At 44.4% G+C, this 17,072-nt stretch overlaps 1 protein-coding gene across 1 annotated transcript in view; it reads left to right on the forward strand.

Moving 5' to 3' along the window:
• Positions 1–14,136, forward strand: part of Pkd1l1 (polycystin 1 like 1, transient receptor potential channel interacting) — a gene marked incomplete at its 3' end in the record, with an annotated part of 141,644 nt that extends 127,508 nt beyond the window's left edge. Inside the window, 6 exon segments of the mRNA XM_085829334.1 lie at positions 3,328–3,432; positions 4,424–4,564; positions 8,857–8,982; positions 11,582–11,812; positions 13,062–13,220; positions 14,041–14,136. Coding sequence (XP_085685460.1) covers positions 3,328–3,432; positions 4,424–4,564; positions 8,857–8,982; positions 11,582–11,812; positions 13,062–13,220; positions 14,041–14,136 — 858 coding nt within the window.
• Between the last annotated feature and the right edge of the window lie 2,936 nt (positions 14,137–17,072).

A 17,072-nucleotide genomic window follows, 5' to 3' on the forward strand; every position in this document is an offset into this window, starting at 1 on the left:
ATTGCAAGCTTGTACAACCACTCTGGAAATCAGTCTGGCGGTTCCTCAGAAAATTGGACATAGTACTACTGGAGGATCCAGCAATACCTCTCCTGGGCATATATCCAGAAGATGTCCCAACCGGTAAAAAGGACACATGCTCCACTATGTTCATAGCCAGAATCTGGAAAGAACCCAGATGTCCCTCAACAGAGGAATGGATACAGAAATTATGGTACATTTACACAATGGAGTACTATTCAGCTATTAAAAAGAATGAATTTATGAAATTCCTAGCCAAATGGATGGACCTGGAGGGCATCATCTTGAGTGAGTTAACACAATCACAAAGGAACTCACACAATATGTATTCACTGATAAGTGGATATTAGCCCAAAACTTAGGATACCCAAGATATAAGATACAATTTGCTAAACGCATGAAACTCAAGAAGAATGAAGACCAAAGTGTGGACACTGTGCCCCTTCTTAGAATTAGGAACAAAACACCCATGGAAGGAGTTACAGAGACAAAGTTTGGAGCTGTGATGAAAGGATGGACCATCTAGAGACTGCCATATCCAGGGATCCATCCCATAATCAGCTTCTAAACGCTGACACCATTGCATACACTAGCAAGATTTTGCTGAAAGGACCCAAATATAGCAGTCTCTTGTGAGACGATGCCGGGGGCCTAGCAAACACAGGAGTGGATGCTCACAGTCAGCTATTGGATGTATCACAGGGCTCCCAATGGAGAAGCTAGAGAAAGTACCCAAGGAGCGAAAGGGATCTGCAACCCTATAGTTGGAACAACATGATGAACTAACCAGTACCCCGGAGCTCTTGTCTCTAGCTGCATATGTATCGAAAGATGGCCTAGTCAGCCATCACTGGAAAGAGAGGCCCATTGGACTTGCAAACTTTATATGCCCCAATATAGGGGAATGCCAGGGCCAAAAGAATGGGAATGGGTGGGTAGGGAAGTGGGGGGCGCTATGGGGGACTTTTGGGATAGCATTGGAAATGTAATTGAGGAAAATATGTAATAAAAAATATTAAAAATTAAAAAAAATCCTCTATCAGCATGATAAGATATGATTTTAAATCTGAATCTTGCTTTCCGGGTGTGTTGGGGTATCTAGGACTTGCTGTGGTGGGAGTACTGGGTTCTGATGATGCCGAGTGGTCTTGGTTTCTGTTAGTAAGATTCTTATGTTTGCGTTTTGCCATCTGGTAATCTCTGGTGTTAGATATTCTAGCTGTCTCTGGCTGGAGCTTGTTCCTCCTGTGATTCTGTTTGCCTCTGTCAGCACTCCTGGGAGTCCAACTCTCTCCTCAGTCCCAGTGGTCAGAGCACTCTCTGCAGGCAAGCTCTCCTCTGGCAGGGAAGGTGCACAGAGGTCTGGGTCTCAGCTCTGCCTCCTGGCTGAGGATGAAGGCCCAAAGGGACCCTGTCCAAGAAGCTCTGTTGCTTCTGCAGCCCACGTGCTCTCCTGCACAGACTGGTCTCTGAGAGACCCAGTATACAAGATGGCAATCTCACCTGAGTCCCAGGGTCAGAGCCCTCCCTGGAGGCTGATTCTTCTCTGGCGGGAAAGGTGCACAGAGGTCTGAACATTTAACTTTCTATAGTCAACCATGATCTGAAAATATGAAACAGAATGTTCCAGAAGTAAATAATGCCTACATCTTAAACAACCTAATAGTGTATTGTGGTGTAATTACAGTGTATTGTTATAACTGCTCTATTTTATTATTGATTAGTACTGATATTCAGTTACTATGCCAGATTTAGAAATTAAGCTTTATCACCACTGGCTATGTATTTTATAATAAAGTTGCAGTATTAATAGGGTTTGGTATTATTGAAATTTCAAACCGCCACTAGGGGACAGCCACATATCCTTCAGGCGAACAGGATCACGTAGTGTTCAATGGCTAGTTGGCTTAAATAACAGGCATCAGTTTCCAAAGACCCAGTAGCTACAAGCCTAAGATCAAGGTGCCAGGAGAGCTGGGCTGTGGTGAAAACTCACTCCCTGGATGGTGGAAACCCACTTTCTCTCTGTCATTGACTTATTGTGTCACACAGCCTGGCTCCTTTTCTGTGCCTGTGAACAAAGAGAAAGTATGTGTGCTTTCGGCTTCAGTATGTATATAAACCCCAATATTACAGAAGCAGAAGCATCCCCATGCCTGCATTTAGCCTTTCCATCGAGGCATGCCTACAAATACAGAAACCATGGGGCTTGGGATACCAAAATATTAATTTGAGGATATCAGCCCCCGTAGTCCACAGTACTAGGTACCAGCAGTTCACATCTTCATTGAACCATCAAAAACCTCAGCAACCACCCTCCACTGTATGCTACTGGGTTTGTATCTTCTCATTTCATGTTTCTTTCAGAAGGAAACGTGACCTGTTGGTTGGACAAGTCAAATCTTCTTGGTTTCAGGAAGGGAAAGAAGTCTAGGGACTGTTAAAGACTGGAATGGAGGATAAGTATAAAGCAGAGGTGTGGACACTGATAAGAGTTTGGGATAGGAGAGGCTCATGCCTTAAGCACCATAAGTAAGTAAATAAATAACAGTCAGAAAACAAGCTAAATAGTATTCTAGTGCACTATCTTAAAATATCAGGAGTCACACCAAGTAATGAAGTCATGTTGGATAAATGTCAAGAGTTTCAAAGACCAGGTCAGTTCCCTGCCCTTTTCTTTGGCTCTACACTATAGAGAAAACAGAAACACTAACTGGAGGTAACTTCTCTGCTGTAGTCTTCTGTATGGAGAAAAATAACACTAAAGTATTTCTATCTGAAAGGGAAAGACTTTTTTCAGGAAGTTTTATAAATACTCACTAATTCACTGTGGTCCCCACTGTAACAGAGAGGCAGTCTCTGGTATGACGTGGTACAATACCACTCTTTCACACCCTCCCTTAGTACTCAAAGCCAACTTGGTTCTCATTATGTTTACAGTTTGTTAAGAGTGGACCTACAAGGCCTAATGCACACAGCTCCCAAAGACATAGAGAATGGACAAGGCAGGCATGGTAAGCTGGTAGTGTCAGTGGATGCCCAAATGCCTTATTACTGGGCCTGTAGGGTCAACAGCAGGCCTTGATATTTCGCATGGAATTGGGTCTCTGAGAGAGCTTAGTGTGAAGTGAGACTAAGCTGCCTAGATGTCTACTGCAGGGCTAGTTTGACATCAAATGCTGCTGAGACAGAGAGAGGCTTGCACTATGTCTACTGGCTGGGCAAAGCACCAGCCAGAAGTTTAGACCTTGAGCAAACAACCCAACCGAACCTTCTATTGTCTCACTTATTTCTGTCCCCTCTCAGCTGCTGTTCCTGGTATTCAACATGATCCACCTCTGTTTCCAGCTCTGGGGGATGACAACCAAGGGCATCCTCAGCTACTGGAGAAAACCAAGACACTGGCTGGAGGTAACCTCTCCAATGTAGTCTTCATTATGGAGAACAATGATGCTAAAGTATTTTTTTAATATTTTTTATTAGGTATTTTCCTCATTTACATTTCCAATGCTATCCCAAAAGTCCCCCATACCCTCCCACCCACTCCCCTACCCACCCACTCCCACTTTTGGCCCTGGTGTTCCCCTGTACTGGGGCATATAAAGTTTGCAAGACCAATGGGCCTCTTTCCAGTGATGACCGACTAGGCCATCTTTTGACACATATGCAGCTAGAGTCAAGAGCTCCGGGGTACTGGTTAGTTCATAATGTTGTTCCACATATAGGGTTGCAGATCCCTTTAGCTCCTTGGGTACTTTCTCTAGCTCCTCCATTGGGGGCCCTGTGATCCATCCAATAGCTGACTGTGAGCATCCACTTCTGTGCTTGCCAGGCCCCGGCCTAGTCTCACAAGAGACAGCTCTATCTGGGTCCTCTCTATCTGAAAGGAAAAGTACTTTTATCAGGAAGTCTTACAAATACTAACTCCTTCCAATGTCACTGTGGTTACTCCACAGTAGTGCAGAGGCAGAAGAGTGTTTGAAATCAGGTTTCCCTGACAACTGGTGGTGGTGGTGGTGGTGGTGGTGGTGGTAGTGGTGGTGTGTGTGTGTGTGTGTGTGTGTATGTGTGTGTGTGTTCACATGTGTTTTGGTGCATAAATACAAGGAGGCCAGGGGACAACCCTGGGTGTTGTTTCTCAGAGAGTATTTATCGTTTTGTTGTTTAAGACAGCTTCTCTCCCTGGTGTGGAAATCACTGAGTAGAATAGGCTAGCTGACTGGTGAGCCCAGGAAGCGACCTGTTTCAGTCTCCCCCACATGGAGATTACAGGCATGTGATTACCAAATGAGTCATCTCCTCAACCACCAACTTCATGCTTGTCAGTCAACTTGTCACCAGAGTGTCAGGGATGCTGAGTCTTCCCTTGGCCAACTGAGGGACCTTTCTTCTCGTCTTGCAGCTCTCTATGGTTGGAGTAGCACTGGCCTACTATGCAGCCTCTGGTCACCTCACTACTCTTGCTGCGAATATCACCGACCAGTTCCACAAAGGACTTTATCAGAGGCTTGTGGACATCAGCCTGATAGTGTCATGGCATCAGGTACATACAATAGGAGACTCGGGGCTACCCAGAAAGAGGCCACAGCTGTTATTGTTCTATGGCATCTGTCACACAAGGACAAGAGGGATCAGGGTGATGAATGTGTTCTGTGGAATATTGCTGTATGCTCACATACAGTGGCACTGAAAGTAGTGAAATTTGGAGAACATCCCACATGACCACTCGTTGGACCTGCATGCCTGCCATGTGAAGTAGAACTCATGGACTTGCAGCAGCATGAGGAAGCAGGTGTCAGTCAACATCCATTACAATAAGGAGGCTGGCACTAACATGCGTAGACACATCATGTGTCCTCTCTTTCTAGCTGGTGATGGTCTTAGACAGAGATATTTCCAATAAGTGATCACCCTGAGGCTCAGGGAAAGACACAGGGGTCATGAAAGGGAGAAATACCCTCTCTAAGACCCTGTATCTCTACCCCACAGATTCTGTAAGTCTCTTTTCTACATACCTTGAGATCTGTCAGTGCCCCAGAGCCATTCCATACCTAGAGTACCCTTACACCCTGGGCAAGCTGCTCCTGGAACAACCCAAAAAGAAGGGGGACTTGTTCCTCTCTAACTACAGTGTTCCCAGCTCTACCTCCTCTCTTTAACTTCCCTCCGCCTCCTTGTATGAAGCACCCTGGACCCAGCTCTCCTTTCTGTTGTGTGGGGAGCCTTAGAGGGCACAAGGCTGGTGGTCTTCCTCTACCACAGCTCCAGCCTTCCTTTCCTGGATAAGTGGTACCACTGTTGTTCCTGTCTCCTCAGAGGTCATATCAACTCCTACCCATCTTCTCCTCTGCCTTCCCACCCTCTCTAATCTGGGCAAACCTTGGGGCAGAAACACAAGACTGTTCCTGATGTAACCACTGCAGCTGGGGAAACTAAAGGCCCAGAGAGTGGAAGGACCTTTCTGTAGCCAGAGTGGCCAAGCTATGGAGACATCAGAGACTTTTCAGTCTTGGGGGAAGATGTGCTTTGAGTGTTCTAAGCAGATTCTTCCTGAAGGACAAGAATAACTATTATCTTCCCATTGCAGTTGTCACTAGAACTGTGACTTCATGAGTCAGCCCTGCCCCTCCCACCCCAGCCAAGGAACGGAGCACTTGCATAAGGGAAGCCCTGAGGCTATACTTCCTACTCAGGGGTGTTGAGCTCCATAGGCACCCATGAGTGGCAAGGCTAGGCACAAACCAGGTAGACATCTTCACATCATGAGCAGCTGGCACTCCCTTACTGAGCCTGCTCCTTGCCCCCATTGTACTGTGAAACATATTCATTGTGCACATTGTTGATCCATGCACAGAGAGCAGCAAAGGCCATCCTGTGTGGAGCACCAGGAGCAGAAGGATTCCAGACACTTCTACGTCTTAGATTGTAATTTCCACAACTTGTAGGAATCTAGTGTGGCAATCACAAAAATCAAGACACTCATACTTTTTTCCTACAGAAGCAGGAGGCTGGGGCAATGGAAGGCTAGAAGTCATAGTAAGCCCATTTTCCAAGGCTCAGCAAAGCTGCCCCAAAGAACTAGAATTTAGTCTGTGTGGAGAGACATTATTCACAGCTGGGAGAACCTTAAGAGTAGCTTCCTGGGATTCCATAGGATTTGGTGTTTGAAGACTCCCTGTTTTTAGACAGACAGGAACAGAGCTCAGGCTGTTCCAAATGGCTTCTCTTTGTCTTGGGATGTTCTGTTCTCAGCCACCCTAGGGCCCTCTTACAAGGACTTTGCATCTACTGAGATGTGTGTGCTACAATATTACTTGGTTCTCTCCCATACACCAAAAGACCAGAAGCACTAGGAAGGAAATTTACCAGTTTGTTCCCTACTGTTCCCCAGCATCAGCATAGGCCTTACTGTCTCATCACTGGTAGGCGTTCTGGCCTACCTTTCCTGTGTGTCTATAGTCTGCATTTCTTTTCTGCCAGGGAGCTTCAGCTCACTCACTGTCTACTCTGCCCTTCCACCACAGTTATACATTGCCTGGATTCTGATGCCATCAGAGCCTAGAGTTTCCTTGCCTGTGTTGAAAGCCCACTGGACTGGCTTTCCTGAAACACTCTATAGGATGCTCTTCTCACTGAGGTGGGCAGAGCAGCTCTTCTAGGCATGTAGTGAGGAGACATGGGAATCTGTCAGCACACTCTCAGTGAGCATTGGGTCTCTGAAATGGGTTCACCTTTCTTAGCCTTCCTTCTTCGAAGTGTGCTATCTTTCTCATCATGTTTGCTGCTGCCAGAATCTTGCCTGGAATGACTTCCTCTTCCCTAGGGATTCCATTACAGCCAGGTACCAATTTCTGGGCCTTCACTTAGCTCTTGAGTAGAGCTGTCCTGGTAAAGCTTTGTCCTGCCTGACACTCGCATCAGTTCTCTGGTCCTGCATCATTTGTCCTGACCACTAGAAAACCAATTATTCTTTTCACACACAGTGCCTGTGGTAGAGCTCAAACTGGTCAAAGCTGGGTACCTCTAACACTTCATGAGGCTTAGTTTGACAAACTGTAATGGAGTTAATAAGTTTGGTATGCAAATTTCTATTTTCTGCTGAATATATTATTTTACATATATTGGTCTAAATAAAACACAAAGTAAATTTCCCTACTTATTTTTGCCAACTAAATTGCAGCTACCATGAAATTTACAGTTCTGCCCAGAGCTCACATTGTATTTCGCCTCGCCAGTGCTGACTACAGTCTTAATCATCTCTGTTTTTCCCAAACATAGCTTCATCTAGTTGTCTTGAAGGGACCACAGGTATGCCAAGCATATTTCACAGAGACATCTATTCATCAAATAACATACTATCTAGTAAAACAGGTCATGGTGACCCATGTATACCACAAATGACCCCAGGCATGCTCCAAGAGAACGAGCATCACAGTTCACTCAGAAACAGCACTGGTTACAGCCTCTGACCTTGTAGCCAGGTACCTGAGTAGTAAGCTGTGACAGGTGACAGGCCTGTCACTGTCCTAGACCAGATGAGCTTGTAGCTAAAGTCTCAGCTCTTGTTTAACTGTACAAGTGTAACAAGCTTTCTCGAATTTGAAATACATGTTACAAAATTTAAGGTGTTTTCTAGGATGAGAGAGAAGAAGAAGATATATGCATATCCCTCTAGGCACATGATATATATCCTATAAATAAATATGATAATGAAATCAGTTAAGAAGGATTTCTGGTATCCTACCAATCAGATATAGACAAGAAAAGAGTTCCTAGGGAGGTCATAGGTGTGCTTTCCAATGTCATGGTCACTTACCTCCAAAGAGTATAGAGAAAGAAGTATGGTCAGCTCAAATTGAGATGTTCTATAAATATAAAATACTTGTTGAATTTAATAAATTCAATATGCAAACATCTCTACTTGCGCTGAATGCACATATTATTTTATATATGTTGGTCTAAATAAAATGCATAAATCTCCTTGCTTAATTTCAACCTGTTAAGTCACCGCCACCAGAAAATGTAGTTCCACCTAGTCTCACATTGTATCCCCTCTCCAGGACTGGCTATGGTGTCAATCATGCCTGTTGCTGTTGTGTCCTCCCCCCATCCCCAAACTCACCTGTATCTTACTGATTCATAGGGACCACAGGTGTGCCAGCCTCTCACAACTTTCCCCCAGGTCTCAGTTCTTACAGACACACTGAAACCTTGCTCCTTTGCTCTCTTGGTCACTTTCTAGCTTACTCAAGCACTTGACGTTCACTTCTTTCTTTCTGCTGGGGAGAGGAGGTCAGGCCTCCTTAGAGAAAGCATTTCTCCCAGCATTAGGTGCCAACTTCTGAGGGACCCCGGGGGTGTGATTACCTGTGTTGGACCTTGGCTCTGAAGTGTGCCCCTGGGCATTCTGCTATGCATCTTTTGTCCTGCCACTTTATCTGAGCCAGAGACTCCAGAGCTATAATGTGGGAGCCCTTCTAGTTATATCTTCAAGGAAAGCACTGCTAACGTCTGACAGAAAGAGGGAGGTACAACCTGTCACTGCTGCCATGGCCCTGCCCTGACAGCACAATGTGCTGGGCCTCAGAGGGGAAACAGCCAGACCTGTTCCACCTATCTCAACCAACCTGCCCTCCTGAAGACATCTTATGTATTCTGAAACCTGTTTCTGACTTGTTTTTCTCTGCAGACACTGTCACTTGGTGTCCCTGGGATACCTGTGGTCTGAACAATTCCTTAAGCATGTGTTTCAGCATGGCTCACAGGTGTGTGCCCGTGTCTCTGCCTCCTAAGATCATTGGCAGGATTCACTGAACTGCTGTGTTCTTCCCTCAGAGGGCACGATGCCTCCAAGGAATCCTCTTGTTCCTCTGGATGTTGAAATATGTTCATCTTCTCAGCTCTCTAAGCACCATGACACCCTTCTCGGCAGTGACCTGTTTTCCTCTCTTCAGAGTCCTGGTAAGAATCTTCCCCGCTTCTCCAGTGATTTTTTCCTAGTCAACCAATACATTGGCTTACTCTGGTCAGGTAAGGGATGGCAAACTCCAAAGGGTCACCCACCATTGCCAATTCTAGCCACCGAATTCATTACAGTGCGGTTTAGATAAGGGATGTCAATATAAAAAATTACCTCTGTGACAGCAGCAATAGCTATGGTTTACTAAACACTGGCTTTGTGTTTTGCTTTCTCACAGAATATTATAGTTATTTCCTGTGGTCATTACCACCTACAAATCTCTCTGTAAGTGCCAGGGATGGTGTGGAGGGCCTTTTGTATGTGAACATGCTCCATGATCACAACAGGCTGCGGTCAGGAATGGTGGTTTTATCAGAAGATGGAGCAAGGAGCTGTGAGAGGAGATGAGACTTGCCTTGGGACTGTAATTTTTAGGTGCCTTGATAGCCACATGCTGCTTCTACATCCACGTGTCACCCAAGTCCTTCACACAGAGACTTCTCCATTCACGTGCTAGGATACATTTTGTATTATTTACCTCACTTGAAGAAACATACAGCATCCATAGAACACAGAAGTAAATGCCACTCAGGACAAAAGTGGCACCATGGGTATATGGTGCTGCATATATGCATGAGTTCAGGTATGCCTGTTTGTATGCATGCTTGGGAATGCCTGATCTCTGTGCACCACAGGGAAAATCTCCATCCAGAGATAGAGCAAAAGTTTTGACTGGAGAGTGAAGGCCCAAATCAGGCACAGAGTATGGCTTAGGGCTCTGATGAGGTACGTGGCTGCTAGTCCTTCTGAGCATGTCCCAGTTGGAAAGGAGTTGGCTCTAGTCCCATAGACCTAGCACAGCACAGTTCCCACCACCGCAGCAAATGGCACGGGCATCAAATCTGAGAGAATCACTTGGTCAGTTGGCTACTATGAGGAGGCTCATGTTCTCGAGGCCCAGGGCTCACACAGGCCCACAAGGGCTTAAGTACAAGTCTCCTGCTCCACAGAATTTAGACCCCAGACCTTGCTGGGCCTGTACTTAGAGGAGCAGGTCAGCAAATGAAAGCAGAAATAGTAGACCTCAGCATCTAAGCTACATGTCAACCCAGGCGGCTCCTACTCAACTCACAGATGCCACCAGAGGCCAGTTAATACACCTGCCAACAAACTAATGACTTATGTGTGTCTAGGAGGGTGGTTTGCCTTAGAAATTATATAGCTCTATGTAGACTTTATCTAACGATAAACTGGTATTAACACCATTTAGCATTAAATCAAAGTGCCTTTATGTTAAGAAAAGCCCAAGATATAATGAATGATGGCAGATTTACAGTATCCAGAATGTCTGAGTTGTGGGAACCTGGAGGGTCTAGTCAGGTCCCTTGTCTTGATTGGCTGAGACGTGGACTAACAGATTATATTTTGTTGTTTGCATGCCTGCTTTTCTACATTTAAAAAATGCTAACATTTATTTAATTTTATTTATTTATTTATTTATTTATTTATCTATTTTGGGGGGAGGGCATGTGCATAGATGTCAGAGGACACCTTATTCTGCTCTTCCATTGTATGGGTTCTGGGGCTCATAATGAGGTCATCTGGCTTGGCAATGTAAGCAAGGGCACAATGAAACCACTGAGCTAGACCACTATGTGGGAGGGAAGAAGGATTTGTTTGGGAGAACTTCAAACCTGCCAAGGCTATCTCTTGGGGGCTGATAGAAGAGCAAAAGATAGGGAGAGTCTTGAGAGTTTTAAGGGTGATCGGTGGGAGGGGACATGTAAGTTGGAGCACCCCAGAAGTTAGAGTTGAGGGGTGAGGTGTGTGGAGCTAGCATGGGGACTCTGATCTATTACAGATGTGTGTTAATAGAGAATTAGGTGCGCCATCGCCACAGGTAATTGGCTGTAGGAGCTATCTGCCAGCAGTCCTTCTGTTGACCTGGTCAGAGCCCAGACTGTAATTTAGGACATTGTCAGTGTCGTTGCCATTTTAGGGGCAGCAAGTGGCTCTACCCACTGGGCAAAGTTGCCATCCCGTTTTGTTGCCTTTCAACACAAGGTCTTATATAGCCTAGTCTGTTCTTCAACTCACTATATAGTCAAGGGTATCCTTGAATTCCCAATGTTCCTGCTTCCACCTCAGAGTACTGACAGCAGGCATGTTCCACCATGGCCTAGACTGCACTTTCTTCCTCCACAGCCAGCAAGAGACAAGGAATCCTAAATGCAGGGTCATGGAAACAAATAGAGCCCAGTAGTACCTGAGATAGATAGCAAGATGAAGGCGTGCCATTCACCTGAGAATGTGTGTCAGTCCCAGGGCTAGTTTTAGTAGAAAGTGTCAAATAGACTGGGCCACCAACACCACAGCTAAGACCCAAGTCCCTGTCACTAACAAGCAGACCACAAACTTAACCAGAACCAGTTGCCTCTAAGTAGCCCTTCTTGACTCTTAAGTTATTATCATTGCATAGCCCTTACTGAAGACTAGACACATGGACGAGAGAATATCATAGTAGTAGTAGCCCCATACAGGAGAACCCTCTTCCCTAAACAGGGTTGACAGGTCAGTGTCCTGGAGTTTTTTTCCCTGCAGCTGGTGGGGGCCCTATTGCTGGCTGCCCATTACCACTCGCGCTGGTTTCTGCTCTTCACTGGGACACTGTCACGTGGCACCTCGACAGAAGCATTCCCTGGGCTACTGCTTCGATTTCCTGCAAGAAGTAAAAAAGACTCATGGCACAGCTGTTTGAAGTCTGACCACGGAGCTATGCATTGTTACTATGGGACCCTCTTTCTGTTGCTGGCTACTCTGGGTTTCAGAATGGTACGTAGGTGCGTAGATGCATCTTGGATTTTAAAGTCACAGTTTGTAAAGGTTCAATCTGTTATGAGGACAAAATGGTCTCTCTTCAGATAGACAGGACTGGGCTGCCCTGGCCAGATCTCATGGGAACAGAGCCCTTCAGGATCTACCTGATCTGCCCTCAGCAAAGGCTAGGCACAATCTCCCTTCACTGAGAACAGTCCAGCAAGACCACACCTGCTCAGGATACTGCCTTCCCAACCCCCACCTGCTGACCCAAATCTCTTCTAACGTTCCACTGCTGTTGGATCCCTCCCCTGTTTACCTACCCTACTCATTTTTATAAAATGGTGTTCTATGAGGCTCATTCCCAGTAAGCTGGTTCTCCTTTTAAACTCTAAGAAGGTCTCACCGAGTCATGGTCCTAGATAGTCCTTTCTGTCTTTCTTTTAATTCTAGCCATGTTCCAAGTCAGTATACCAAGAACTCGACCTTCCCAGGGTGGTTTCTGGCACATGGAAAAGCTCAATACAAGTTACAGGAATTGGTTCAAACTTTCTAGGTGATGTCAAATTTTTCATTCCTTAAAGTTCTGCCAAAGTTCTCACTAACAGAGGTTAAAATGGAAGTGGCTGCATGTGCTCACACCCTGACACACTCGAGCCAGAGCTCTTAGCCCCTTCCAATGGTCCACATTCCCTGCTCACTACTTTCCCTTTGTCTGTCCATCCTTCACTTCTTCTTCACGACCTACTCTCCAAGCCAACTATGTATCATTATTTAGCTATGCGTCATTTTTCTGTTTACCCATTAATATATTCACTGGACCACTCATTTAACTCTTTCCATCCAACTATTTTTAACACAGGATAAGAGGTACAGATGAGAGAAGAGAGACAGACAGACAGACACACACCAGAGAGAGAGAGAGAGAACACTTGTATGTAAATAAGTGTATAGAACCTTGACCATCATTCCTCAGACACTCTTTTTCAAATGTAAAGCCTCTTATCGGCCTAGAACTCACCAAGTATGATATACTGGCTAGACAATAACGCCTAGAAACTCACTGTCTCTTGCTTCAAAGCACTGGAATTACAACCCTATATCACCACACCCAGTTTGGTTTAGTTTGGTTTGACCAGACAATTTTTGAAAAGTCGATAAGCAGCTGCAGCAGATATAATATCAACTTCATAGTTTATCAAATCAACAAAGTCATGTCATAGCTTGCTAACACAGAATTTGTTTCTTTCTTTCTCTTCTCAAGTTGAGAGCTACCTTCCTGACTGTTTTCCAAAACAGAAAGTCTTCTCACAGAAAATCTCTCGTGACACTTAAAGACATTGCTGTTTACACATGGCATAAAGTCCTCACCCTTCTGGGGCTGGAAACAACTTTGGAAGAGACTGAAGTGGCTACAGACCACGTAAGCTGTGGGACCTTGGAGCAGTGAGCAGTAGCACACTCAGGCTGATGTCTCTAATCATAGAGGCTTGCTTTCTGCTATGGGGATTCCAATTCAACTGTCACTAGAAAGCCAATATTAGTTCTCAACCTTGGTGGGTCTTGCAGAATCTTCCCTTGAAATACTAGAGAACTCACAGGCTTGTCAGGTCCACCCTCTGCTCACCACATCCCTATAATCACCCTTGTAGCATTGAAAAGGTAGAGTCTCTGCCACCCTCCCCCGCCTCCCCCGGGTTAGTCACTTCTTTTGGCACTTGCTATGAGACCCAGATTTTCATCCAAACCATGGAGCCCTCAGTGCTTTGGATTGGGCACTCCAGACACTAATGCAAACAAGTCAAACCTAGGTATTTTTATAGTGAATTCTCAGCTGTCATCCATGACTGATGTTTACATAGCACTCAGTGCAGTCCTGAAGCCTGTCAGAAGCAGTCATGGTGCTGTGTGTTTGGATAGGGCTCACTGCCCATCATAGGCCCATTATTGCCTTTGGATTCATTCAATGGTTCTTTGTCAAAGCATCATTAACTGTAACACTTACGAATAAAGCAGCGCATGCACAACACCAACAAAGGAACCAAGACAGAAACAGGCCCAGCACCCAGGTCTTGTAACTTCTGGGTCCAGGATGCTTTATAACATAGTGAAAACTTTCTAAAGTCAAATCACTAAATGGTTTAGATATTGAGAAGAAGAAAAAAAAAAAAAAACCCGCCACATGCATCCACCACCTTCACCCACCACATTCCAGTTTGCATTTACTAATGTCTTTCCTTCAGATTTATTACCTGGATGAATTTTCAAGTCTCTTGGATGAACTTCTGATGAAGATCGATGGTTTGTCTGACAGCCTAGAATTTTCTATCCTAGAAAACCAATGGAGGAGAGCACTGGAGTCAAGGGCAGGTGACAGTCCTCCAGTTGGCATTTCAGAGTACCAAGCTACTGGGGTAAGATTGTACAAATTATTTTTGTTAATGTTCTACAGCACTATTTTTATATTTTAAAGTTGGTTTGAAATCATGAGGTGGATTTGTATAAAAATCCCTCTAAGAATAATTATTAGTGGAAAGATGTGCTCTGGCCAGAATTGATTAAGTTATTTAAAATGCATGGCAAGACTTGAAGTTTCCAATGAGAGTGCAGATCCGTCCCATCACTTCCATTTATAACTGTAATCAATAAGGAGACTGGGAAATAAAAATGGAAAGTGCATCTTCCCAGAGATGAAGGCCGTCTGTTAACATAGAATGTGACTGATAATGCTAAGAAGCCTTCTGAATATGGTGTGGATTCAATGGAGAGAAAAGGAGTGATTCCATATGCAAGAGCATTCATGGGTCTCCAGATTAGCATATCTGCAGGTGCCAGTCAAAGGAGAGGGCAAAGGGGCAAACCTCTAAAACCAATCACCACAAAAGGGTGACAAATGCAGCAGGGTGTTCACTCATGAAAAATAATTCAGTGAAGAAAATCCTTCTTTGAAAGTAGAATACATAGCTAAGAAAAAAGAGTGCAAAGATGAAATAAATAAGAATAAGTTGATAAAAGTGAGCAATAAGTTACTATATGTCCACAGTTATGGAAAAAATGCATTTCTATATGCAGTGAAGAGATGAAAAAGAATAATAGGTTTGCAAGAAAAGAAACAAATGACTCGGCAAAAGTAACTTAAAAATAGTTAAATCTTATTTTAGAAATCTGAAAAAGACAGATGTATTCAAGTCAGAGAAGGAATAAAGATTTAGATCTATCGGGCAGCAATGGTGCACACCATTAATCCCAGCACTTGGGAGGCAGAGACAGGCGGATTTCTGAGTTCGAGGCCAGCCTGGTCTACAGAGTGAGTTCCAGGACAGCTAAGGCTACAGAAACCCTGTCTGGGGGGGTGGGGGGGGAGGGGGAAGATTTAGATCTATACAGATGTTTCCCAACTGACAATGAGCCATAACCTAACAAGTCCATTATAACTTGAAATACAGTACACAGAGAGGCATTAGGTCCAGCAGGACTACAGAATGGCAGAATTAGCAACATGACAGAGGACCAGGTTCCACTGGGCCTAATCAGGATCTGCAACTCTGAGGATAGCCTCTGAAGAATGTACCGTTTGTTAAAAGATATATCTAATGTCTGTCTATCATCTGTTTATCTACCGATCTATCATCTAGTATGTGTGTGTGTTTTGGGAGGTATATGTGGATGTATGCCTGTATGATGTTATGTGTATGCAGGTACCTTTGGAGGCCAGAAGATAGCACTGACAGTCAGATCCCCTGGAACCTTACTTATAGGCACTTGTGAACAGTCAGATGATGGTGCTGAGAAATGAACCTGAGTCCTGTGCAAGGGTCATACTTCCTCTTCATCTTCAAACTCTGAACCACAGTCTGAACACTGGAAACCTGTAGTTCAAACCGTCATCAGGGACTATCTGTATATATAACCAGGAACTCTGTCCCAGGGTTAAAAAGGATAGATTTAAATCTGTTAAAACTAGGCAAAGCAGAGCAGAGTGGGTTACCAGACTTAAAGTATAAGCATCATTCTGTTGCTGTCTAGATATTGCCACTCACTGCTTCTACAGGATTTAAAACTTAAAATGCTGTTATGTTTTATTACTTATTACTTATAATTATTAAATTGATCTGAATGCTCATATGACAGGAAATACAATGGCCAACCACATAAGAAACTTGAAAAGCAAGAATACACATATGTAAAAAAAAAATAAGTTATCACTTGGCATCCTGTGTAACGTGTTCATAATAGACTTAGAAGAAAGCGAATCATGAGATTTAAGAATGACAGGACTAGCCAATAACCAAGCCCGATATGTACCATTAAATCAGTACTTAGAGGAAACAGAGTCTATACTCAACCCAGCTTACAAGCAGAAGTCACATGCACACAGCAAAGCAGGAGGGTGGGGTTGTAAACATGAAGCACAACTGAGCAAAAGCCACAACCAATATAAAGTGATCCACCAGAGGCAAATGTATAAGCCATCCGCTAGCAACAGCTAAGTATGTGTATACAGACCACTAGGGGGACATCAGATCTCTGTATATATACAAGGGGTACATGAGATGATTTTCATTAAGATTAAGGAAAACCAAAAATTGTTCAATCAAAAATTCCACAAAGACATTTTTAAATGGTTGTGGGCCTCAAACTAGGGACCTCAACTATGTTTTCCTTGCTTTTGTGAACACAGTTAAGGCAAGAACTCTAGCCAGAGCTGGATCTCCAGTTCCCACTGGACCGTTTCTAAGGCATAAGCCTCCTCCCAGGGCCCCCTATAAGCACACTTATGGATGTCTGTGTCATGACTCTTAAGGTCTGAGTAAGTTTCTGTGTGCATAACCTGTGCTCTTGTGAGCCCTTCCATACTCACTACACATCAGAGTCCATGCTGATGTCCCCACACTCCCCAGTGTTCATGCCAGTGACTTCAGAGGAGCATCCTTGTAATGTGTGCCCCAAGGACATCAGTTTTACTTCCCTCCAACTGGGAAATGCAATTGTTTTCTGAACAGTCACTTTATGAGACATCCATTTATCGACAATGTATTACACAAAAAGCCACCCTTAATTGGGTTTGCCAATGCCTGTAACACCAGGTTCCACAGCACAAGTTAGCTGTCCTGCTGGGAAGGAACTGGGTGTCAGCGGTACCTGAATAGGCCAAGCCCAACTGGGTTTTGCAGAACAGACTCCTCTTTGTGTGATGAAAGCCAAGGAAAGGGTCCATTTGATTTTCCTAACTCCAGGGCACTTGTTTTTCATCTTAACCAATAATAATTAAGAT

This window comes from Mus caroli, unplaced genomic scaffold (assembly GCF_978045245.1).
Source record: "Mus caroli unplaced genomic scaffold, Mus_caroli_1 scaffold_13, whole genome shotgun sequence".
In the NCBI taxonomy this organism is placed as follows: Eukaryota; Metazoa; Chordata; class Mammalia; order Rodentia; family Muridae; genus Mus; species Mus caroli.